Source organism: Nomascus leucogenys, chromosome 17 (assembly GCF_006542625.1).
Source record: "Nomascus leucogenys isolate Asia chromosome 17, Asia_NLE_v1, whole genome shotgun sequence".
NCBI lineage: Eukaryota > Metazoa > Chordata > Mammalia > Primates > Hylobatidae > Nomascus > Nomascus leucogenys.
This window is the reverse complement of record NC_044397.1, coordinates 9,861,769-9,887,687: the sequence shown is the minus strand read 5'-3', so window position 1 is coordinate 9,887,687 and position 25,919 is coordinate 9,861,769. Positions and strand designations below refer to the sequence as shown.

Genomic DNA, 25,919 nt, shown 5'->3' with positions numbered 1-25,919 from the left:
AAGTGCTGGGATTACAGGCTTGAGCCACCACGTCTGGCCCAACTGCTGAATATCTTAATTCATCTAGAAATGGCAGTCATTCATCTGAATGGAATTAGAATTATTATACAACACGGATACTTTTATATTAGGTAGTCCAGCCTATCATTTGTGAATATTTAAAACATAATTTTGCCAGCTTTTAATATTAATGTCCAATTTTTCTATTTAGGGAATAAATATTATACCTCAATAAAGATTTTTTTTTAAAGAAAGAAAAGATAATTGGGAAACTAGGAGCAATGAGTTACAATCAAATAGGCTGCAGTGCCTTTTTGAAAATAGAAACCCTACGTCATATCTAACAGGTCAACATTTATTTCTGGTAAAAATATACAAGAAAAGTAATCAGCACAGCACCCCCAAAGTACTTACAGTCCTAATTCCCTAAGGTATTAAACTTAACACACAGACAACTTTTAATCAGGAATCACTCAGCTGTATTTATTGACATCATTCAACTAACCACAAGCCTGTCTAAACCCAGAAAGGGTTTAAGGAGTTTTCTTCCTTTATTCCTTGTCACCATTTCAAAATCATAGTACAGTTGTGTAATAAAGACACTATTTTAATAATGAATGCTTTTCTTCACTAAAAGTCAATATCAGTGAATATCACAGCATGATCACTGAAATGAATATGAGATGAAATATGTTCACTGTTTTCCAAGATTTTCATCGTAAAAGTGTACTGCTGCTCAGTAAATTGTGGATCACTCATAACAGACTTAAATATCCCTGACTGTAGCAGGAAGAACAGAGCACTTCGCACATCTAACCATATGCTCATGACTGAGGAGAGAGATTCTGTTGCTCCCATACTCGAGAGCCTAAGCGTACTTTGCCATTTTGCAGAGAAATAAAAGCTGAAGGCCATCTGGAGGATCCACTGCCTCCTGAGCAGCAATGTTAGTTTTAATCAAAACTGTAACTACTCATTTTGGTAAAAATTTATACCAATGCCATATATGTGGCATCTACACCATTCATACACATAAACACAATTTTAAAAGTTAACTGGCACAGTTTTAAAACAGACTCCTAAAGACAGCAGAGAATCAAATAAGGCAGAAAAGCAAAGGAGATTAGTGAGACTGGGAAAAAGGTATAGATGATGAAATGAGCTGAAGGCATCTCCAAAGATTATTATAAGCATAAAATAAAGTGACTATGGGCCGGGCGCGTTGGCTCACGCCTGTAATCCCAGCACTTTGGGAGGCCGAGGTGGGTGGATCACGAGGTCAGGAGATCGAGACCATCCTGAGTAACACAGTGAAACCCCATCTCTACTAAAAATACAAAAAAATTAGCCAGGCGTGTTGGTGGGCGCCTGTAGTCCCAGCTACTCGGGAGACTGAGGCACGAGAATGGCGTGAACCTGGGAGGCGGAGCTTGCAGTCAGCCGAGATTGCACCATTGCACTCTAGCCTGGGTGACAGAGTGAGACTCCATCTCAAAAAAAAAAATTAAAATAAAAAAGATAAAGTGACTATGAAATTCCAGTGTGTATGAGAATCACTTGGGATAACTGTTGAAAACACAAATTTCCACATTCTATGCCCAAAAGACAGCTGATGCTATATCTCTGGGCTGGAACCCAGAAACGTGCATTTTTAATAAGCATCCCAGATAAGACAGGCATCTCACAGCTCATACTTTGAGAGACACTCAGAATACTTAACCTTAGCAAGCACTAGGGGACAGAAGGCCCTCTTTTTTTTTTTTTTTTTTTTTTTGAGACAGAGTCTCGCTCTGTCGCCCAGGCTGGAGTGCAGTGGCGCGATCTCAGCTCACTGCAACCTCTGCCTCCCGGGTTCAAGCAATTCTCCTGCCTCAGCCTCCTGAGTAGCTGGGATTACAGGTGTGCCCTACCAGATCCAGCTAATTTTTGTATTTTCAGTAGAGACAAAGTTTCTCCATGTTGGCCTGGCTGGTCTCAAACTCCTGACATCAAGTGATCCACCTGCCTCAGCCTCACAGAGTGCTAGGATTACAGGCGTGAGCTACCATGCCTGGCCAGAAGGCTGTAGAGACAAACCATATTCCTTTCCCAAGAGACCAGACTCAAAAGTCATGTGACAATTCAATTTCTGAGAGAAAGGAAAGGATGTGGGAAAAGGCAGAGAGAGGAAAAAAAAAATCAATCATAGTGAATTACTATTTCTTTTTTGGAAGATACAACAATATTTACATTATCCAAGTCATCAATTCATGCAATAATCCAGTACTGAATTTACAAATGGTATACAATGTATTCATTTATCCAACACATTTATTTATTAAATGCCTATGTGTGTCAACAATGGTAGTGATGCAATAACATAGAAGACAAGCGTTGCCCTAAAGATGCCTTCAACCTCCACACAAAGGAAGACAAGCACGCAGTAGTACAGCAGGATGAAAGCCATACGTCTTGAGGTGGTAAAAATACGGTTCTCTGGCATTCTAGACAAGGAAAAGCTGTCCTCCAAACTGTGCAAGGAGTGGGGTGTCAGGCAGCAGAGGAGGCTTCATGATGGTGACATGTATGGTAAGTCTTGCAAGCAGACAGGTTTTAAACATGATTCTTCATGTGCAGGAAAAGAGCATCTCATGCGGGCATGAACAATAGTCCAAAAGTCTACTGAGAGAGTTTGGGAACACCTATCACTAAAGTAAGTTTTCCTTCCAGGGACAACTAGTCAGTGATGCTCAAAATCCGTCAAAGGAAAACTATAGAAATGAATGCAGGCACACAGCTCCCTTCTCAGGAAACAGAAATTCCAACATCTGGTTCTAAACTCTACTTAAAGGAAACAGACATACGCTGCTACAAGGCTAGGGAAGGGTGGTATAAAAACACAGCAAAGGGCAGTCAGTGGGCACATTTCTGAAAGGCATCTGTCAAGCAGCTTCTCTTCCGGTGTATACACACAGTCAAACCCTGGCCTCTGTATTGAGCCGTGCAGATTGGAGTTCAGCAGCTTTGCAAGAGTCGGTAGGCAGGTCACATAATTGCTTAGCCTAACATACCCACTGGTGTTCCTTCTTCTATAGCTGAGGTTCTAAAACTTACTAAACTAATTCCTCAAAAATTTATATCACAAAGTCTCCAGAGAACTTAGAGCTTCTGTTTACTTTTGTACATATGAATTTTGTGTTTTGCATTTTTACCCCATGCTTCCATTGCAGAGAAAACTTATTTCTCGCCGGCTGTTTTTTCACCAGGAAGCAAAGGAAACAAGGAGTTTCTCTGCTGTCTCACTATCACTCATCCTTGGGAATCCTCTGAAACAACTAGAATAGGGACTCAGATTTGGTATCTTTCCATTTGTCAGCCAACCCAGCCAGGCAAGATAAGCAAATTTATGCACGCATGCCCTCTAGTTTTTCATCTTGCAAACTTTTTTAAACCAACGCCCACCCAGGAGGCCTTGCCAATCTTATCAACGGCTATTTACACAAAGCCTAAAAATGTTTCCTGTTTCTTGCCTAAGGTAATGCTGAGTTTAAGCACAAGTCAAGTGGGTTTATGATTTCAGTCTACAAACAGCACATTTAATTTCTGCACTGCTTTGCTTCTGCTCGAAAGCATGTCACTATACTGGCCCTTCTTCAATCCAGACTCTGCTTTGCAAAGGTTGGCACACTAAAGGCAGGCTACCCTGAAGCTAGGTATTGAAGACTTTTTGTAACCTGTGTTTGCCATATTCTAGTAAAACTCATAACATTCACTGCTCCATAACATATGCTATTGCTTTTTCAGCCTTTTCACAATGCTGTAAGCATTTACTCCAACTCAAAAGAAAATGCTGATGGGAAAGAAACAGATTTTTAATCTATTTAAATATTAGCTATTTTATATTATAGAAGCTGAAAAAATACACATGTAAGAAATCATTCAAACCTCTATATAAACTGGACTCTTTCTTTACACAGCTTTCCTCAGGTGAACTTATTTCATATTTGCAAACACTCTGAATTTTGCAATCTTGAAAGCAAAATTCTCAAAACACTAGAATCCTATAACTCAAAGTATCCTTTGTTTCTAAAGTAAATGTTATGATATATCTATATATATCAAAATGGGATTTGTTTATCTCTAACAAATGTTTATGGAGGGCCTACGACGTGAAATGCAGTTTGGGGCACTGGGAATGTGGCAGTTAACAAAACAGATTAAAATCCTGGCCTTAAAAAACTGATGCTCAAGGGGAAGTCCTATATAGCTGACAAAATAAATAAATGAAACATACAGGCTATTGAATGGGGAGAGATTAGGTAGAATAACAAAATAAGAAAGAAGGTAGAGAGTTGGAGATGGTGTGCAATTTTAATGAGGCTGCTCAAGACCCTTTTGTGAGGTAATATTTAAGCACCAGGGGGTGGGCATATATGGCCCTAAGGAAGGAGTGTCCTGGAAGAAGAGCAAGTTCAACAGGCGGGGTGGCTGCGGTGGGGTGAGCAAGGGGAAGAGCAGGAGAGGAGACATCTGAGAAGTGAGAGGGGACACGGTGCAGAGGACTGGAGGCCATGGCGATTGTGGGTGGAGAACCACTGCGGAGTTCTGATTGAACTATGAATACAATCTGGCTTACTTTTTAAAAACCGAACTAAAAGTCACATATTATAAAGTTCGCCCCTTTAAAATGCACGATTCAGTGGTTTTTAGTAAAGTCACAAGGTTGTGCAGCCATTACTACTTCTAATTCCAGAACATTTTCATCACCCCAAAAAGAAACCCTACACTTAGTAGTCACTCCCCTGCCCCCCCCATTGCCAGCCCCTGGCAACCACTCTTCTGCTTTCTGACTCTATGGATTTGCCTACTCTGGACATTTCGTATAAAGAATCACACCATATGTGGCCTTTTGCATCTGATTTACTTTACCTGGATCTCTGGCTGTTGAGATGAGGACAGGCTGAAGGGAGGCAAGTACGGAAGCTGGAATGACAGCAAAGGGATGAATACAAGAACTCAACTGGGAGTTGAGAGGGGCTTGAAACAGGATGGGATGTGAGATGGTGAGCAAAGGCAGGATCCTGGGCACATTCAGATGGGTTGGATGTGAAGCATGAGAGGAAGAAAAGCCAAGGACAATGCCCAGGGTTTTGGCCTGAGCACCTGGAAAGGTGGAGATGATGCCTATGACGAGTCTAAGATTCCTGGAGGGGTAGGCTGGGAAGAAATACCAGGGGCTGGATTTTGAAGCTGTGGATTCAATCTTGGATGTCTATTACCTTTCCAAGTGAAGACGCTAAAAGGGGAGCTGAATATAAGTCTGGAATTCAAAATAAAAGTCTGGATCAAAGATATGAATTTGGGAGTTAAAGAGTGGAAGGTATTTAATACCATGAAACCTGATAAGATCAGCAAAGGAGCAAGTAGAGAAAGAGAAGAGATCTAAGGAAAGGGTCCTTGGACACATCAAGATTTATAGGTTAGAGAGATGAGGAGGAACCAATAAAAAAGACTGAGAAGGAAATCCCAGTAAGATGGGAGAACTAGGAGAGGGTGGAGTCTTAAAACCAAGTGAAAAAGCTTATCATGGAGAAGGGCATTGTCAACTATGCCCAATACCGCCAATAGGTCAAGCATGATAAGGACTGAGGATGAGCCTCAGGTTTAGGAACATGGCAGCCATTCACAGACCATGTGTCCTTTATCTTCCTTCTTTCTCCCCTCACTCCAGCCACGCCTACCTGTGCATCTTGCCACTCCTTTTTGCAGGTGTGTTTTCCCCAGGTACAGCTTTGAAAAGAACAATTTGAGTGGAGTAGGAAGGTCAAAAGTCTGACTGAGATGGATTTAAGAGACAGCGATAAGAAAGGAATCAAAGCCAGGGCAATTGTCTTTGATAAGTTTAGCTGTTAAGGGGATGGAGAGAAATAGCTGTAATGGGAGGTGGGGTAAAGACAGGGCTTTCTGAAGATAAGAGAAATAAAAACATATTCATATGCTGGTGGGACATATCTAGTAAAGAGGGAAATAGATGAGGAGTGAGGGAGTAGAGATTTGCTAGGATTGGTTAGAGGGAACAAGATCAAATACATTAGTTTGTCAAATAATCAGCAATTAAAATAGAAAACATCCACTGGTCCATGGAAAAACAAACAAGGAAAAGCTATTTTTCTCCCAGGGGACACAAGAACCACCATCATTTAAAATTACCTGGATCCACTTTTTAAGGGTGAAGGTATAAATTATATGCAAAGTGTCAACATTGGGGAGTCAACAAGACCCAAGCTCAAGGACCATTACCAGTTGCGATAGTCTAGATATTTCTTAAGACCTCAGTTTTCAGTCTACAACGTAGATTAAAACAACCTGTCCTCTTTACCTTATAGAACTGATGTGATGATCAAATGAAATACATAAACATTGTCTGTAAACACTTAAGTGTGATGTCCATGTAAGGCATTTTTAAGTGCTACTATATCAAAAAGAGTTAGATATGCCTGTTCTTACTCCAACACTCTCTACATAGAAATAATTTAGCTCAAAGAAGGGGAAAAAAGGCAAGCTGAAGAGTTTTTAGAATAATAATTAACTAAGGCACAGAAAAAGAAAAGCTTTATGGTTATATATTGTATTTAAAATACACTCAATAAGTTGTACATGAACTCTGCCTTAATCTCCTCCTTTTAAAAATTCAACAACAACAACAACAATAAAACCTTCTTAACTTTAGCTGAGCCTGGGGCAAAAAAAGAAGTACATTAAACTTGACTGTAGATCTGAAGCAAGGACCATGCTTAAAAGAAGATGTGACCTAATGCCTTTCCATGAAGCTCTCTTATTTTCTGTATTCCTAGCCACCTGCCAGGATCAACTCCAATAAAAGAACAATCTGATCGTTGGCTTCTTGCCCAATAGGAGACATTAGTAGGTGTTTCAAAGGAGTTTTTGATTATTATTTTCACTTGCTGATTAATTTTCTGTTCTGGATGCTTAGCATATGGACCATAGCTCTCTTCAAGGAAAATACATTTTGCAGGGTCTCCTGATCTAGCCATTAACTGTTCTATTTCTTCTGGTAAACTAAGACACAAAAGTGTGTACTTATGTTTTCTAATGAAGAAGAGTGTTCATCTTCATCAAGGAATTGGTGGGTGAACATAATGAATTCTTAGATGGAATTTAAGGTAGACACCAAAGTTGAATCAATCTTTTTTCTCAGCTTCCCTCTCAGATTTGATTAGAAAACTTAGCTGGTGAGAACTTAGCTGGCCTTAAACCTCACAAGATTGTAAAGGAAAATGTGAAAGACAAGATATATAAGCGAATACAACTCACACCACATAAATGCACGTTAAGTCACTTTCCTTTAAAATATGTCTGTGTCCCCTCATGTATGGAGCCATTTGGCAAAGGAGGTGGAGCGTCATTGTGAAATCAATGTGTACACTTGATGGATAATCAGTAAATATATATATATAATTATATATATTTATTATATATATTTATTATATATAATATATATAATAAAAATATATATAATTAGGAAAAAACCTATTTTTTTCTAATTATAAAGGTATCTTTGTATCTGCATTTATGACATATCATTTGTATGTAAATAACATATTGGGTATTATGTCTTTAGTCAGAATTCTAATCTCCCACTATAAACTCAATTACTCTTATTTACATAAAATAATTCACTTTGTAATGATTTACATTCCAAAGTTACTAGGAACAAATTATTCTGATAGGTGTGTGCATCTGCCTTAAACTCCCTCTCAGTCACATACTCTAGCATTATTGGGGAAGGACTTATTTTGAATAAGTTATTTTTAAAATTAAAACATATCATTTAAGGGGCTGGGAGTGGTGGCTCACGCCTGTAATCCCAGCACTCTGGGAGGCCAAGGCAGGCGGATCACTTGAGGTCAGGAGTTCGAAACCAGCCTGGCCAACATGGCAAAACCCTGTCTCTACTAAAAATAGAAAAATTAGCCGGGCATGGTGGCACGCGCCTGTAGTCCCAAGCTATTCGGGAGGTTGGGGCATGAGAATTGCTTGGACTCGGGATGCGGAGGTTGCAGTGGGCCGAGATTACACCACTGCACTCCAGCCTGGGTGACAGAGTGAGACCCTGTCTCAAAAAAACAAAAACAAAAACAAAACATAAACCGTATCATTTAAGGGGAGCATGTCATTTCAAAAATCAGTTTTGAGTATTTTTTAATAAGGCATTATCATAATATATATTCCTCTAAGTAATACGTTATTAGTCAATATAATTAATATATTAACATAATTATTAATATGCTAACTAATCTTGATTAGTTAGGGTTATTATGATTATACAGTAATACATCATAAAATCTCTATGAAGTCAGAATTTGCTGAAGAGCATGGAGCTATTCATCCTCACCCTAGGTGGAACCAGGCTACACATTTTCTCAGATGGCTATGTCTGCCTCTTAGAGCTTTTCTGCCTCCTTTGCTTTGTCAGGAGGTCTATGGGTGGTTGCTTGCTCCTATCAGCAGGCCTATGTTGAGCAGGCTCCCCTATCTCCATGCAGCTGTCTTATGATTCTAAAGGAGGCAGAAAGACCCCCAGTTTCAAAGTGAAATTGTTCTGCCACAACCCAGCTGCATGGTTCTAGACACACCACCGAACCTCTTTAGGAATTCATTTCCTTATCTATACAGTGAAAGAACTGGCCTGAATGACCTTTAAGTTCCCATCCAAACCTGAGATTTTATAATGAATATTGCTGAGGGCTGAGAAAACGAATTCTAAGTTTATTAGAAGTGTGTCCAAAAACAGAATATAGAAACTCCGAGTAAGGGTCTCAGAGGTCCCTATGCTTTAGTGCACAGAATTTATAGCATCTCATTTTTGTTACGTCATGGACTTTTGGGTCTTCTGAGTTCTTTATTTCCAATAAATGAGGCTCCTCATTGGACAAATCATGTCCAGATACATGAGACAGGATTACATTAAGAGCTTTTGAAAAAAAAGGAAATTAAACATGAATTTTTTTTTGAGCCGGAGTTTCACTTTTGTTGTGCAATGGCGTGACCTCGGCTCACTGCAACCTCTGCCTCCCAGGTTCAAGCGATTCTCCTGCCTCAGCTTCCCGAGTAGCTGAGATTACGGGCATACACCACCCATGCCTGGCTAATTTTGTATTTTAAGTAGAGGCAAGGTTTCACCAAATAGGCCATACTGGTCTCTAACTCCTGACCTCAGGTGATCCACTCACCTTGGCCTCCCAAAGTGCTGGGACTATAGGCATGAGCCATGGCACCCATCCAAATATGATTCTTAAATATACTTCTACATAAAAGATAAGAATTCAAGAAGAATTCTTCAAATATTCAGGGTGCATTATTCCTTAATGAACACTTTTGCTTCCAAACACATTTCCATTTTATATACCAACAAAATGACAGTGCATACTAAAAAACAATTTACCTATAACTACATCATGACCATCCACCAAGCCAGCAGAGAAGAGCTCCTGAGATACACCATCTGCTGTATCTGTCCAAATGTGAAATGAATATGTATTAGTAACCATAACAGAAAAATCAACAACCGAGTACAATGTAAAATATATATTTTTCATTTACTAAAATCACCCATGAGTTTTAATTCAACAATTCAGACTCTATCAGGAGAAAATCAGAAGCAACATGAAATACATTTTGCCATGTGCCATTTGCATCTTGCTATTTATTCAACAGAAGTTATGCAAAATTATTTTTTCTATTTTTGGCGAACTAAAAAACTTGTGCCCTCTGGCTACTATCTGAATTAATCTTCAAATGCACCTCCAGAAGTTATAACTGTTCCCTATGACACTGCTTTTCTTTCCTGCCAAGGTTAATCCCACCCACCATCATCAATCCTTTTCTATCATTAGTAGCTATGGAGTGAATTTACAGCAAAGGTTGAATGGGTAGCATCTGATATAACCTTGTATTTTGTACAAACAGCCTATGAGCTTGTTGGACTATTAAGATGAGCTATTTAAACGTATGCTATTAAGAAACTCCTTTAACATGACATTGATCATTTGATAGCAACAGATTCATTGTCTTAGAAAAATGTGGTTGAATAAAATACCGTACTTTCTCAATGATAAGTGATAGGAGTTCGCAATCTCATAAGGATGGGACTAAAGAGTCTGCAGCAAGTGAATACAGCTGGAATTACTTAATTGAAAGGTTACGAATGAACATGATAACACTGTAATCTTCTATTTGAAGGCTTTGTAAAGAGAAATTGATAAATTGCAATGTGCTCAGAAGAACTGTTATAAGCCCCCACGTTTTTACAAGGGAGCTGACTTGGTCCTCAGGGACTGCGGATAGTCTCACAAATATTTAGAATTGTAGCTTGATAAGAAGAAACTGGTTCAGCAGGCTGTAATACTCTAGATGGGGACTTGACAGAAATGTCTTCCGAAGTCAGGGGGCACCTGAAAGTACAGCTGCTAAATCAAATGAGCATCTAAAAGAAATTGCGGTTTGTGACACCGAAAGCTGCCCTAAACATAAACTGCGTTTCCTTACTTCATCTGTGCTTCAGATGTGGTGACTATGTAAGCGGGCTGGTGTGTGTGTATGTGTATATGTATGTGTGTGTTTGTGTATGTGTTTGCATGTGTGCATATACATGTGAGTGTGCAGCTGGAGGTACATTTCTGTTTCACAATTATTGGGGTTTAAAGAGCTTGCCCAGTGTCTGACGTAGTAAATACTCAATAAATGGTAACTATGATGATGATGCAGCAGCCAAAGATCATTTGAAACACAACTTACACTTTATACTTCCAGAGAAACTGTGGTATTCTGCCATTTTACTGATTCCATTTCATAATGAAGTCATAATGAAATGGAATAAAATGAAGTAAATGGCAAAGAAATATATAGGAATCTTACTCAACTATAAAGTTCCATATAAGATGAGCTTGTCTTAGGCTTTGCCCTTTCTGCCAGCAGTACAAAAAACAACTTGGCCCAGTGCAATGGCTCATATCTGTAATTCCAGCACTTTAGGAGGCCAAGGAGAGATGATTGCTTGAGCCCAGGAGTTACAGACCAGCCTGGGCAACATAGGGAGACCCTGTCTCCACAAAGCAGAAAAAATTAGCTGGGCATGGTGGCATGTACCTGTACAGGTCCCAGCTACTTGGGAGGCTGAGTGGAAGGATCACTTGAGCCTGAGAGGTTAAGGCTGCAGTGAGCTCCAGTCAGGGTGACAGAGTGAAACTCTGTCTATTTTTTAAAAAAGAAAAGAAAAAAAATAAAAAAAAAAAACCTTACAAAGTCTCTTCATGATAAAATGATCCCATAATAATGGAAGTTAGGGTAGCATAATGAGAGGCTCTACTCTGAACATGATTTAGCTTTCTGAAGCTGCTAGAACATTCAGCCTCATAACTGGCATCTTCCTGGATGTTACCCAAATCTTTAGGGAAATAAGTGAACTGAATTAAAGAGCCTAACACCTAGTAGGCACTGAGCAGATAGCAGGTAGTCATTCATTATATTTCTACTGATTGGTCATCTGCCAAAGCATCTGGATGTGTTACCCATCATTTCTAAAGTATCAGTAAGATCTTACACTTAAGCAAGGAGCTATAATCACAGAATGTAGCCAAAAATGAAATAATCAAAGCTGCATTGAGGGATAGCACTAAAACAGTACCAAAATGATTGCCATTCCCAAATGATTAAAGCATACAGCATGTCCTACTGTTTTCAGGACTCCTGGGCACCAGATGAGTCATACCAAAATGGCAAACAGGTACCGCTGGCTGATCCAAATGGGAAATATTCCATATCTGTGTGTCTCATTAGACAATCATTTTGTATGCATGTAAGTAAGATACTAGTAATAGTTTAGAAGAGAAGTGTGAAATAACTTATTTCATATTTCATTAGTCATCTATTTTTCTTTAAGCTGTTTAACATCCCTGGTGCCTAAACAGGATAAATATTCATGTATTAATTTCTGGTTTCCAGAGCACATGGGGCACACTAAACACAACGGGCTTGTCCTCACGTGAGGAAAGAGAATATTTTACATGTTTACGTTATACATTTTGTGCCGTATATATTTATTCATGTGTATATACAGCACAAACATAATGCATGTGGACTGCACACAGATTTACTGTAAGCAAAGTCTGGAATACAGACAGCGTCTATTAATAGTCACAGAGGTGCAGTGATATATGCACCTTGCTTCCTTTAATAATGGACCTATGCTCTGCCGCCCAGTGAAGGCCGGCTGTCATTAGGCAGACAATGCCATGGGTTCTGTCTGTGCAACAGAAGCAGGGACTGTTAATCTAAATGTGGCAAAAGCGGCTGCCAAAGCCAGTGCCAGTGGCCCAGTAATGCTGACAGGGCCATGTTACCACAAAAGTCCTGAGCTCATATTCACTTCTTTGTTACCTCTTAAAATTAAAATTGATTTTCATTGCCATAGTCAATTTTAAACAATCAGATGAAAAGAAACAATCTTAAAATAAGAATCTGTTCTTTCTACTTGCTGTACTTGCAACATTTATAATATAATTACTAGATTTTATCACAGCATGGCCTGGTCAATATTTTTATATTATGACAAAATAGATAGCTTTTTGACAATACTAGCTGGTGCTGTACAATTTCATAAACCAACTCTAAATTGTCAAAGATGGATACCTCTGGAAAGAAAGATCAATTAGCAAATCCATCAGGGCCTTATGTCCACTTATTTATTGAGACAAAGTCTCGCTCTGTCACCCGGGCTGGATTGCAGTGGCACAATCTTGACTCAGTGCATCCTCTGCCTCTCAGGTTCAAGTGATTCTCTTGCCTCAGCCTCCCAAGTAGCTGGGACTACAGCTGTGCACCACCACACCCGGCTAGTTTTTGTATTTTTAGTAGATACGAGGTTTCACCATGTTGGCCAGGCTGATCTCACCCTCCTAGCCTCAAGTGATCCACCCACCTCAGCCTCTCAAAGTGCTGGGATTACAGGTGTAAGCCACTGTGCCTGGCCTGCATATTTATTTTTAAAAGATACTTCATATTTTAGTTTAATTCAAATATACCAGGAATCCTGAAATCTTTGTATTTGCAGAAGACTAGCAATCAGGGACCAGAGAGCCTATGGCCAAGTATTGCCCAGGAATATTTTGTTTGGCTGGTTGCCTTTGTTAAAAACAAAAACAAAAACAAAAAACACTACTGAACATGAGTGAAATTAGACAGGAAATCCTCCAGTTTCCTGAAGTGCTCACCATTCACTTTGGCTTCTGTGGACATCTGAGTTTGTGTCTTCCTGCAGGTAATAACTGCAGGGGGGAGGGGGTCAAAGGGTTTACTACTGGACCAGCTATCAAGCTAGAAAGTTCTTGTACTTCAGAGTTTTCAAAATTTTCGTAAACACTCCCCAATAGAGGCCTCATGTAATCTGAGCTGAGATCACAGAAGCAAAGTATGTTACCTTTTTGTATGATCCCACTGCTGCTCAACCCTCATTAGGACTGTGGTATGCTTCTCATTACATTAATCATCATTTCCTTTAGGGCCTGCATTACCATAGCAATACTTATTTTCACGGTTGAGCTAATATATCTGACTTATATTGACATGTATACTGTGCCGCATGTGTCACTGAGATTCATGTAGTCAGCTGTGATTTGGTTTGGAATCCTTAGAAGTATCAAAAGTCCTTCCTTCTATCTATCTCTCCTTCCTTCCTTCACTATTAAAACAGTTTTAAATAGCAGATTATAACCACATGCTTGTAATCAATTTCTGCAATGCTCTTGGAGGCAATAAAATAATAACTTCAATTAAAACTTACCTCTTCCTGGAGTAAACTCAAATCGTATGTCATTAAGTTCCTTTCTGGAGTTTCTGAAATACATAACATACAATACATTAAAGTCTAGGGAAGCAGAGTTTAGTTGAACTACATGTATTCAGATTTTCACAAGATGCTACTAACATGTGGATAACATTTTACAGTTTGAGGATACCTCCAAGTATTTTGTTAACTGGAAAAGATAGTTATGACAGTAATAATAAAGAGATTTGTTTAATTTGATTGAATTTACCTTATATAAACATGCTTATATCACCAAATTCCCAAAACAAAATGTTCATTTTATAAAATCTGCACTAAACAGGAAACCTTAAATATAATTTTTTTTTTTTTTTGAGACGGAGTTTTGCTCTTGTTGCCCAGGCTGGAGTGCAATGGTGCGATCTCACTGCAAACTCCGTCTCCCAGGTTCAAGCTATTCTCCTGCCTCAGCCTCCCGAGTAGCTGGAATTACAGGCATGTGCCACTATGTCCGGCTAATTTTTTGTATTTTTAGTAGAGATGGGGTTTCTCCATGTTGGTCAGGCTGGTCCCAAACTCCCGACCTCAGGTGATTCCCCCAGCCTCGGCCTCCCAAAGTGCTGGGATTCCAGGCATGAGCCACCACAGCCAGCCAATATACTTTCATTAAAAATTTCAGAAGCCTTTAGTCTAAAATAAATGGTATCCATTGCATTTTTCATATTTTTTCTTGAAAAATACTATTTTATTAAATCATTTTTAAAAGTGAAACAAACAGAGAAGACGGTCTCAGTGACAGAATCCAAGAAGCACTACACATTAAATCATGTAGCACAACAGCAAGAAAAAGGTACGCATTTGGTAGTTTAAAATTTTATCTAAATTTAAAAGTTTTATATATTAAGTGGGCAATTTTGCAACATTTTGCCCTATGAATACATAAAACTTTAAGTAAATGTAAAGGCTTACATAAAACTGAAAAATATACATGCATATGCAATTTAAAAATTAAATGGCACTGGGGAGATACAAAATACATAAATATCTGAGACACAAGTTTTCCATTCAAATTAATTTTAAGAAATGATAATAAGGGGCAGTGAGCTATAATTAGAATAGTTTCAAATTCTTGTAAGAACACTAAAATATTATAAGTATCAACAGATGCTAGAATTAAGGTTAATAAAAACATCCTAAGAAATTGTAGTAGAAGCCGGGCACGGTGGCTCACGCCTGTAATCCCAGCACTTTGAGAGGCTAAGGCAGGTGGATCACTTGAGGTTAGGAGTTCGAGACCAGCCTGGCCAACATGGTGAAACCCCATCTCTACTAAAACTACAAAAATTACCCGGGAGTGGTGGCACATCCCTGTAATCCCAGCTACTCAGGAGGCTGAGGCAGGAGAACTGGAACCCGGGAGGTGGAGGTTGCAGTTAGCCAAAATCACACCACTGCATTACAGCTTGGGTGGCAGAGCAAGACTTCGTCTCATTTAAAAAAAAAAAAAAAAAAAAAAAAAAAAAAAAAGACATTGCAGTAGGAAACATGAACTAGTATTAGCTGAGCCTCTGAAAGTGTCTAAGACAGAGTCAGAGATGGCCTGAATACCCACTCCTGAACATCCTCCTGAGGAGCCAGGAAACTGAGCATTCGCACTCTAAAGCTCTGTGTAAAACCTCCTGGTCTCTGTGAACTGTGCCCAAACCACAATGAAGCTGGTCTCTGGGCCCTTTTTGGTCCACAGCCTGATTTTGGTTCTTTATGTCTCACCACATCCAACCACACTAAGAGCGAGGAGGCCCACAACGATGCACAGGGCATGGCACCTGCTGAAAGAATGCCCTTTTCCTCAGTGTCTAGAAAGCCAGCCCAAGTCTCACAGACCTTTCCATAAACAAAACAGGGAGAAGTAAAGGGCCAATAACTCAAGACATGTCCAAGCCCACACCCAGATATGAGAGCCTTGGACCTTGAACTTTGCATCTCCCTTCAGGTTTCCCCAACCTTGACTTTATCACTACTCCCCTCAGGGCTAAATTGGGACCAGAGACTGCAGCAGTTCCTATAACTGTGCTTCTTTTAGGACCTGTGGAAATCTGAAAACTGTGAAAATTGTGGATCCTCACCCTAAAAGAAAGGAGATACAGCAGTCCCTCTTTATCCGTGGTTTCACGTTCCATGGTTTCGGTTACCCATGTCAGTGCAATAAAATATTCTGAGACACAGAGACCACATTCACATATCCTTTATGCCACTATATTGTTGTAATTGTTCTATTTTATTATTAGTTCTTCTTGTTAATCTCTCACTGTAACTAATTTATAAATTAAGCTATCACATATAAAGTATATGTGATAAGTATATATTAATATATATGATAAGTATATATCTATGTATAAATATATAGATAAGTATATATTTATATATTTATATAGATAAGTATATATTTATATATTTATATATGATAAGTATATATTTATATATTAATGTATAAGTATATATTTATATATTAATGTATAAGTATATATTTATATATATTTATATATAAGTATATATGTATATATTTATATATATTTATATATAAGTATATATGTATATATTTATATATATTTATATATAAGTATATATGTATATATTTATATATAAGTATATATGTATATATTTATATATATTTATATATTAGTATATATGTACATATTTATATATATTTATATATAAGTATATATGTACATATTTATATATATTTATATATAAGTATATATGTATATATTTATATATATTTATATATGATAAGTATATATGTATATACTAATATATAAGTATATATTTATATATAAGTATATATTAATATATTATATATTCCCTATATATAAGTATGTATATATAGCGAAAAACATACTGCGTAGATGGTTCAGTACTGTCTTTGGCTTCAGTTATCCACAGTGGTTTCGAAACGTACCCTTGCAAAGATATGGAGGGATTACCGCACATAACTTACGCACAAAATTGTAGATAACTACAGAAGATTTAGAAATCATGTTGGACCCCAGACTAAAGAACCCTGCCCTGGAGGTGGAGTGTACCATTCACAACAGTGCCTGCAGTGGGAAGATGGTTTGCGTGCTGCATTGTTTAAATAGCTTAAACTTTCTTTTTATTTATTTATTTTTTTTGAGATGGAGTCTTGCTCTGTCGCCTGTCTCCCAGGCTGGAATGCAGTGGCAAGATCTTGGCTCACTGCAACCTCTGCCTCCTGGGTTCTAGCAATTTTCCTGCCTCCGCCTCCCGAGCAGCTGGGACTACAGGAGTGTGCCACCATGCCCAGCTAATTTTTTGTATTTTTAGTATTTTTTTGTATTTTTAGTAGAGACAGGGTTTCACCATGTTGGCCAGGCTGGTCTTGAACTCCTGACCTCAAGTGATCCACCTGCCTCAGCCTCCCAAAGTGTTGGGATTACAGGCGTAAGCCACTGCGCCTGGCAAAGTTTCTTAATAAACTACCAATGTCACCACTGCACATTTACATAGTGCTTTCATATATATTAGCAGTTCTCAAACTTTTTGGTCTTAGGACACTTTTATGTTCTTAAAAAGTATTGAGGACCCCTAAAGAGATTTTGTTTATGTGGACTATATCTATCAAAGTTTACTGTATTAGAAATTAAAATTGATGATTTAAAAAAATTTATTAATTTATTTGAAAATGACAACCCCATTATATGTCAATATAAATTTTATATGAAAAATTACTTTCCTTTTCAAAATGAAAACAAGTCAGCGAAAGAGAGTCCATTGCTTCACATTTTTGTAAACCTCTGTAATATCAGGCTTAGGATAGCTCGAATCTTACAATTGTTTCTGCAATCTGTTGCAATGTCAAATGTTACAGAGACAGGAATTGAAAAATTCCACTGAATATGTGTGAAAGAGTGAAAAAGACAAGTAATTTCTCGCTACTATTATAAAAATAGTTTTGACCTCATGGGCTCCCTGAAAGGGTCTCAAGGACTCCCAGGGTCACTGGACTACATTTTAAGTAACACTAATATATAAATGTATACACATACACACATATGTATGTATGCATAATATACATATATATGTATATATGATATATAATTGAGATTATATATCATATATAATCATTTATTATACATGATATGTATAATCATTTATTTATATATGATATATAATCTCATTTAATTCCAATAATTGACCTTTGAGATATGTAAAGAGGTCCCTGATTGTGTTCAATGGCTTCTCCAAGTTTACAAATTTAATGAATGGCAGAGTGAAGGCCAATCATTCCATATTGAAGGTACCAAATACAAACAGAAATGCTCAATTCCTTTAACCTTTAAGAGAAAGCAATATTATTCCCCAAGATTTTGCATGTTCCCATAAGACAATCACCAAGCATTCATTTCCTTAATAGTCTTGGTTTTGTGTGCTGTATATGAGCAATGATTCACTTCAAACTAAAGTAGTCCAATAAGAAAACAACCATGAGGGAAGCAAGTATTTACAATGTATTTAATAATAAAGTAACAGGAAAAAAATGAGGAATTTGGTTGGACATTAATTTGTGTCATTGTTCATTTCCTCTCTTCCTTTCCATCAGTCTTATTTAAATAAATTTATTCTAGTAAGGTCATGAGAAGAGAGGTGTAAGAACTGTACCCAGAATATCATTATGCATATCCTGATGCTTCAAATATTAATAACACAAAAAGTAATATCCAACACCCATAATCTCTGTCTATATCAACTGTGGTTCAAGTTATGGAGGCTGCGTAGTCAAGTCATTCTTTTATGACTCTGAACCTAAAATACTCGCCTTTGAAAAGATCACAGTGATTGATTGTGAGTAGTAGACTTGTCCCATCAAGATGAAATATAGTTGGAAAAATGCCTAATTGGAGCGAACTACTGAAGGTCATCCTTTTATAAAGAATTAATCTTTTCAGACTCATACTTAACACCTTTAATTGAAAGTACATTTACTTTAATTGATATGGCATAGGGCACTCTTGATTTCAGGGAAGTTGAAAATAGGTATGATTCAAGGCCAGAAACTAAGTCTGAGCAACTTTATAGAGGAAATGATAAAAACTTGAGAGTAACAGTTTCAACACTCGGCTGCCTTTGATAATTTTTATTAAAAATCCTTTTAACCCTAAAATAAAAACTCTTAAATTTGGTATGGTACAGCCTCTTATAGCTTATTGCACTGAAAATGCAAATACATACAGAACTCAGAAAGGACATTTATTTATTGTTTTAAGTAGGTGATACAATCATATGGCTTAAAAATTAAAGGTACAATAGGGCATTAAATATTCTGTGAAAATTGGCCCTCTCACTCCTGTCACCCAACTACCTGGTTGCCGTTCCAGTGGCAATCAGTGTTTTATGAATTTGGTGCACACTTCTTGAGATGTTTTATGCATGTACTAGCAAATACACATACATATTGAATACAAATGATAGCATAGTATATCCACTGTTCTGTATCTTGCCTCTCTTTTAACATAATACCATCTTGGAATTTCTCCGTGTTAGTTTGTAGAGAATTTTCTCATTCTTTTCTTTATAACTACATAGTTTTCTCTGGGATGCTATAGCCTTTTTTCATCAGTTCCCATTCTATGAACAGATTGTTTCCAATCTTTCACTATTGTAAACAGTGCTTCAATATGTAACCTTATTCTTAGGTCATTTTGCATAAATATGAGTATAAAAATAAATGTCTAGAGGTGAATTGCTTGGTCAAAGGATAAATGCATTTGTAATTTGACACATAGTATGAAATTCCCCTTCATTTAAGTTGCACCTATTTATGCTCTTACCCACCATTTGTAAGCACTATTGCAGGAACTTTGAATAAATCAGAATGTATTAATAACCAGGGGGATGTGGGGACTGTGCCAGCTGGAAAGCTTCTTCCCCATCTAAAGGGGACAACCACTGTTCAGTGCCTGCACGTTATGGCCAGTCAGGATTGGACTCAATGTTGCTCAATATTCAGATTTGTCAGAGAAAAAAGAAATTTGAAATTTTATATGACATTCCATAGTTTTCATTGTTGATACTAATTTTAAAATGTTCATACTAATGTGTGGGCCAGATTCAGTCTATTACCATTCATAAGTGAGGGCAAATATAAAATATAACTTCTGCTGGTAGTAATAAACAAACCGATTTCTGGGGATGAAGTTTTCTGAAATGGTAAACTTCAAAGTTCTTTTTAAGGATCTACTAAAAAGAGTCAAATAAATGACACACAGACCCACAGACTGAAGGCATGGGAGAAATTAATCACGGGAAAGAAAAATAAAGCCACAGGAACCTAACGAAAAGAAAATACAATTCATAAACTTATAAAACTGAAATTCATTTTTTTCATTTTTTGGATTATTTTAGAGACAAGGTCTCAGTTGCCCAGGTAGTACAGTGGCACACTTGTTGCTCACTGCAGCCTTGAACTCGCGGGCTCAAGCAATCCTCCTTCCTCAGCCTCCTGAGCAGCTTGAACTATGGGCATGTGCCACCATACCTGGCTAATTTTTAAATTTTTTGTAGAGACAAGGGTATTGCTATGTTGCTGAGGCTGGTGTTGAACTCTGGACTCACGTGATCCCCCTACCTCAGGATCCCAAAGTGCTGGGATTACAGGTGTGAGCCACCATGCCCAGCCTGATTTTTAAAAAATGTTTAGTAACTGATGTTCAGTGCTGACAAACTTTTCTTTTTTTTTTTGCTATGTCTATTTAACATGAGAAGTTCAGAGATACAGATTGGCATGCATAGTTTTTCTTCTTGTTCTTTCAGTTCATCTTCAAGTGACACAATGAACAATCAAACGAGGCAGCTGGTTAAGAGGCTGGTAATGCAGAACATGAACGGACACCCATCCCTTCCCAGTGGTGGAGGTGCAGAAGGCAGGTGCGATTGAAGTATATATTTTACAGGATGTAGCTTTTATCTGCACCTCTTAATGTACCGTGTCAGGACAATCTGACAGAGTTATTGCTCCTGGAGGGCTCCAAAGCCAAAATGCCAGCTCAGAACTATTTGCATCCTTCAGCCTCCCATTACTGTCTCTTAGTCCATGCCAGCAGCAGTATGAGGGCACTCACATTCTAAGACCCAGATGTGATTAAAGCAGTAGAAATCCAAAGACCACTCATTGTCAAAGAGCATCAGAAACAGTAAGTGTCACTGGCATTGTATACCCTCTACCGCAGGGATGCTCTCAAATGAAGATGAAAGGCAACTATTTCCCCGAGCTTTGAGGTTGGCAACACCACCAAGGGTCTCTGTAAGAGTGCCAGGGATAGTGTTTCCCAGGGACCCAGGAGCAGCTGCTCCCTCCCAAGCAGCAGAGGATTTCTCATCAACAGCCCTCTTCTTCCTTACTTTTACCTGAAATTCCAGGTGAAGGTGCAGCTGTTAGTGTCCAAGGAATTTCAAAGGGATACCCACACACTCAGTTCCTGGACTACCTCCCTGCTATCAGGAGTAGGATGGGAGCCTTTTAAACAGGCAGAGCCAGGAATTGGTCAGGACATCATTTTTAGTTCAGCTTGTCCTACTCTGGGCACCAAACCAAAGTCCATCCTCACAGTCTTAGGAGGAGAAATGGATGGACTGTGGCTCCCAGTGAGCTGGGCAGATACTTCTGCTTCACACGAGGAGGCCGCCTGGGGCAGGATGAGGAGACAATGTGACCCGTGCAGACGGGGATCTGAGTTCAAAACCACAAACGACTTATTTGGCTTTCTGTAACCTGTTTCCTCAACTGTGAGAGGGGGAAATAATAATTCATCACTGCTATGGTTTGAATGTCTCCCCCAAAAAGGATGTGCTGGAAACTTCATCCCCGATGTGACTGTGTTGGGAGGTAGGGCCTAATGAGAGGTGTTTAGGTCATGAGGGCGCCACCCTCACAAATGGATTAATGCCAATTCTAAAAGCTCTTGAGGCTGTGAGCTTAATCTTTTGCTCTCTCTCATCCTCTCTTTGCCCTTCTGCTATGGGATGACACAGCAAGAAGACCTTAAGATGGTGCAGCTCCCAACCTTAGACTTCCCAGCCTCCAGAACCAAGAGCCAATACATTGCTGGTCGTTACAAATTACCCAATCTATGGTATTTTGTTGTATCAGCAAGAACGGACTAAGACAACAGCATTTCCTATCTGCTGGGACATGCTTGATGTTTTACATATGTTATCTCATTCCAAACTCAAAGCAACTCTTAAAGCAGCAACTGCTCTTATCCTCTATTATTTTAGAGACAAGGAAACTGAGGCTTAGAAAGGATAAAGAATAGATCCAAAATCACAGTCTGAACAACAGAGCTGAACTAAAGCTGGAACTTTAAAAAATGTTACCCATTATCTTCACCAGTGCACATCCCTTACCCGCCTACTGGGTACACAGATAGTATTTGTTGAATAGATGAATGAATGCAGAGTTAACAAGTCTGGCTTTTATAAAGTGCCTCTCCCTGGCTTCTGTAACACCATCTCCTTCTGGTCTCCTCCAGTCCCCCAGCTGCCCTTTCTCTGTGTGCCCCAAACACTCCTCTACCTCTGTATGGCTGTCTCTTCAATGTTAATGTTCCATCCCTCACCATTTCCCCTTCTCCCTTGATGATTAATTCCAAATCCATAACTCAATCTCAGGTACTGTCCCAGAGCTGAAAATTCATTATCAACTACCTATATGGTATCTCTCAATGCAATGTCCAAAAAGACACCAAAAGGCACAGCATCTCCAAAATGGAATGTATCACTTTTCCTCTCAGATACATTTCCCTTCCTTAGCTCCTTATGGCAGTAAATGCCATAACTCTTACAGTAGGTTATACCTTTGTAAGAGTTCTCGTATCATCCGTTTCTCTCAAACTTCACTGCTACTGACCAAGGTCAGGCCACCATCATCTACCACAGATAAGATGAAATGACTGAATAAGTAAAGAGTATTTCACATGCACTCACATATACGCACGTATACATGGCTTTTGCTAAGGCTAAAGACATAGAACAGAAGGAAAAAGGGCTGTAAAAGGTTGCGGAAGCTGCTATTCAGGGAATAGTCCTTGGCAGACGAATGTGCAGCCCTCAGGGAAAACTGTTGTACTTAATAACATGAAAAGATTAGGCAATATGAGGATACACAGAAGGAACCTACAAACGAAGGCCAGAAATAAGAGCCACGAAGTGAAAGGGCAGCTTCCTGTGGCCAAGCTGACGGCTGCTCTGAAGCAGTGTCCCTGCTCATCCTGGGGCCTTCCTACGGCAGTGTCTTTATGTCAGAACTGGAGACTCCATCGGGAATTGAAGACTGGTCAGCTGAGCCAAATTTGGAGTTGATCCACTTACCAGCAATGACATTCATAAGCCACTTCACCTCTCCAACATTCAGTTTCCTCTGCGGTAAAAAGGGGAAATAATGCTTCCCTCGCAGATTTAACAAGCTGTGTGAAAACACTGTATGAACTCTGTGCTACTGCTATAAGCCATTATTAGGCCTTATATTTTGAGGCACATAGAAATAGGGAAAAAAAGTCTTAGTTCCAGTCCTTAACCAGTTTATGATCTTTGCAGAAAATGATGGTCAGTCTACGTAAACTACAGGGAAAAACAATGTAAGTAAGTGCTTAAAAAATACTAGTAGCGAAGGAAATCTTGAACTAATTCAGAGAAAGGTGTATTCCCCTCTCTTGGCTCTCACTCTGATCCATCCTTCACACTCCTGTCAAATTAATCTTCCTCTGAGGTAAAGGTCCAATGACAGAATCACATAATTTTACAACTGAAAGAGGCCTTAGAGGTCACCTAATCCATTTCTCTGATTCTTTAGGTGAAGAAACTGAAGCCAAGGAGATTAAGTGGCTTGCCTAAGATAACACAGCTGGTTAATTCATGCCATTCTCCATAAATCATTATTGATCACCTACTAGGTGTCAGGTTTGTGCCAGGAGCCATTAATGGCAGAAATGACAACAGAACCTGGGACTCAGGACCTCTAGACCACTGCTCTTTATTCTAGACTGATGGCTCTCAAACTGCAGGCAGGGTGAGAGGGAGTGCAATCTCTAAAAGGAAGGCTTTTCCCCCAGTTATATCCCTGCACTCAGTTAAGAATTGCTGCATGCAGTGAGAGGCACTGTAGATGGGAAAGTGTTTTCCATGACTGACATGATGGCAGAAATTAGAATTTATATAATCAGCTCTGTAGTCAATATGACAGAATGTTACCATTTAACACATTCTAGGTCAGGCCCAGTGGCTCACGCCTGTAATCTCAGCACTTTGAGAAGCTGAGGAGGGAAGATCACTTGAACCCAGGAGTTTGAGACCAGCCTGGGACACACGGTGAGATCTGGTCTCTACACACACACACACACAAAATTCTAGATGGTAGATACACATGCATTAATTACTCTTTGCACATTCCTGTATGTTGAAATGTTTTTTATAATTTTTGAAAGTATTATACACTAGAGGACAAAAGAACCACTAAGTTTGTTGAGGTTGAAGGGTGGGTAAGGCAGGGAAAGGAAACAGTTTGTGCCCTCTATCTGTGGCTCTAAAGGTTGAGAACCACTGCTGAACCTATCAGCACTGTGGCCCACAGCCTTGCCCGAAATCGAAGCTCTCCTGGATGTGTGTATCTCCAGCTACCATGGGCCATATGCTCCAAGGCTGTGAGAACAATAACTGAAACACATACTTTCCCCTCCCCTCCAAACCCTTGCCCTTACATTTGGCTTACTGCAGAAGTGCCTTTTGGATCAGTGAGTCTTCTAAAAAGTGAAAAATCCTTTCAGCGTGCACCTCCACACATGCAGAAATATGCCCTTGGCATAGAAAATGTAGTTAGTAGCATCTGGAATTCTAGTCTACATCAAGCCATTGGCATCACACAGCCCCAAATCAATGTCAAATAGATCTGAAAGTCACACTGTTCCCTTTAACAACAACAAAAGCAGTGACTAAGTGATATACATACACGCATGTACACATACACACATATGTACACACATGTACATGTACACATGGGTGCATGAGCACACAGACACACACAAACACGCACAAGGTTTTCTTCAAATAAGATATCTCTACATATTTTAAAGAATTTGGCTTCACACACTGGTTGTCTGCAGGTTCTTCTGCAACTGGAACCTCAGGCTTGAGACTGTGACAGTTCCCGCTGGCTACCTGACAGCCTGAAGGACCCTTTTAGGTTTGCAGCCTGCAGGGCGCAAACAGTCTGGCTGCACAGGATTTCACACAGCTGACACCAACACTAGCGGTGCACATGTAAGCCTTTCATGGAGAGATCTCTAATACTCAGTCCAGGGCTGACACATGAATAAATTGCATGCAGAAATATAAATAATAGACTTCTTCCCTAGCTACGAAAAAAGAGTTTTCATCTAGAAGTAATCCAAACTAAGTTAAGGTGATTTTCTCTGACAAAATCCTCTGGAAAATCTCCATGCCTGCCAGGTGAAGGGCATGGCTGTTTCCTCTCCCTAACCTTACCCACTCTTCAACCTAAACAACCATGGTGGACTCTTTTTTTTTTTTTTTTATCTATTATATAATAGTTTCAAAAATTATGAAAAACATTTCAACACACAGGAACGTGCAAAGAGTAATACAATGAATATATATGTGCCTACCATTCAGAATTTTTAAAATGGTAATATTTTGTCATATTTACTTCGGAGCTGAATACATAAAATTTTAAGAATGTTTCACCTACACAGCACAAAGTCACTTGTGTCACATTCCAGCTGTGTAAATCAGGAGAGAACAGGTCATCGTGTAAGGGTGATGCTTCCTGTCAAGATTATGGAACTATATCGTCACATGTAGCAAGCAGTCCTTTTCAGCATTTAGGATGTCTAGTGAATATATTTATTGAACTTATTTTCACCTATGGGGCAAAAGGGAAAAGGAGTAATCATATAAAAACTAGACTCATGTTAATGGCAGGTAGGAGCAGAAACATGATAGTCTGGTCAAAGTTCACACTTGTTTTGTAGCAGGAAAAAATGTTAATCATGCTTACTATGTAAGG

The 25,919-nt window shown here is 38.9% G+C and overlaps 1 protein-coding gene across 2 annotated transcripts in view; it reads right to left on the bottom strand.

The window, feature by feature from the left end:
- The window catches only part of STK39 (serine/threonine kinase 39), a 295,573-nt gene that overhangs the window by 50,315 nt on the left and 219,339 nt on the right, over positions 1-25,919 (bottom strand). For both annotated transcript variants that reach the window (XM_030795816.1, XM_030795817.1), the window contains 2 exons: positions 13,841-13,893; positions 9,446-9,514 (listed from right to left, as the gene is read on the bottom strand). In XM_030795816.1, the coding sequence (XP_030651676.1) occupies positions 9,446-9,514; positions 13,841-13,893 (122 nt within the window). The remainder of the gene's footprint in view (positions 1-9,445; positions 9,515-13,840; positions 13,894-25,919) is intronic.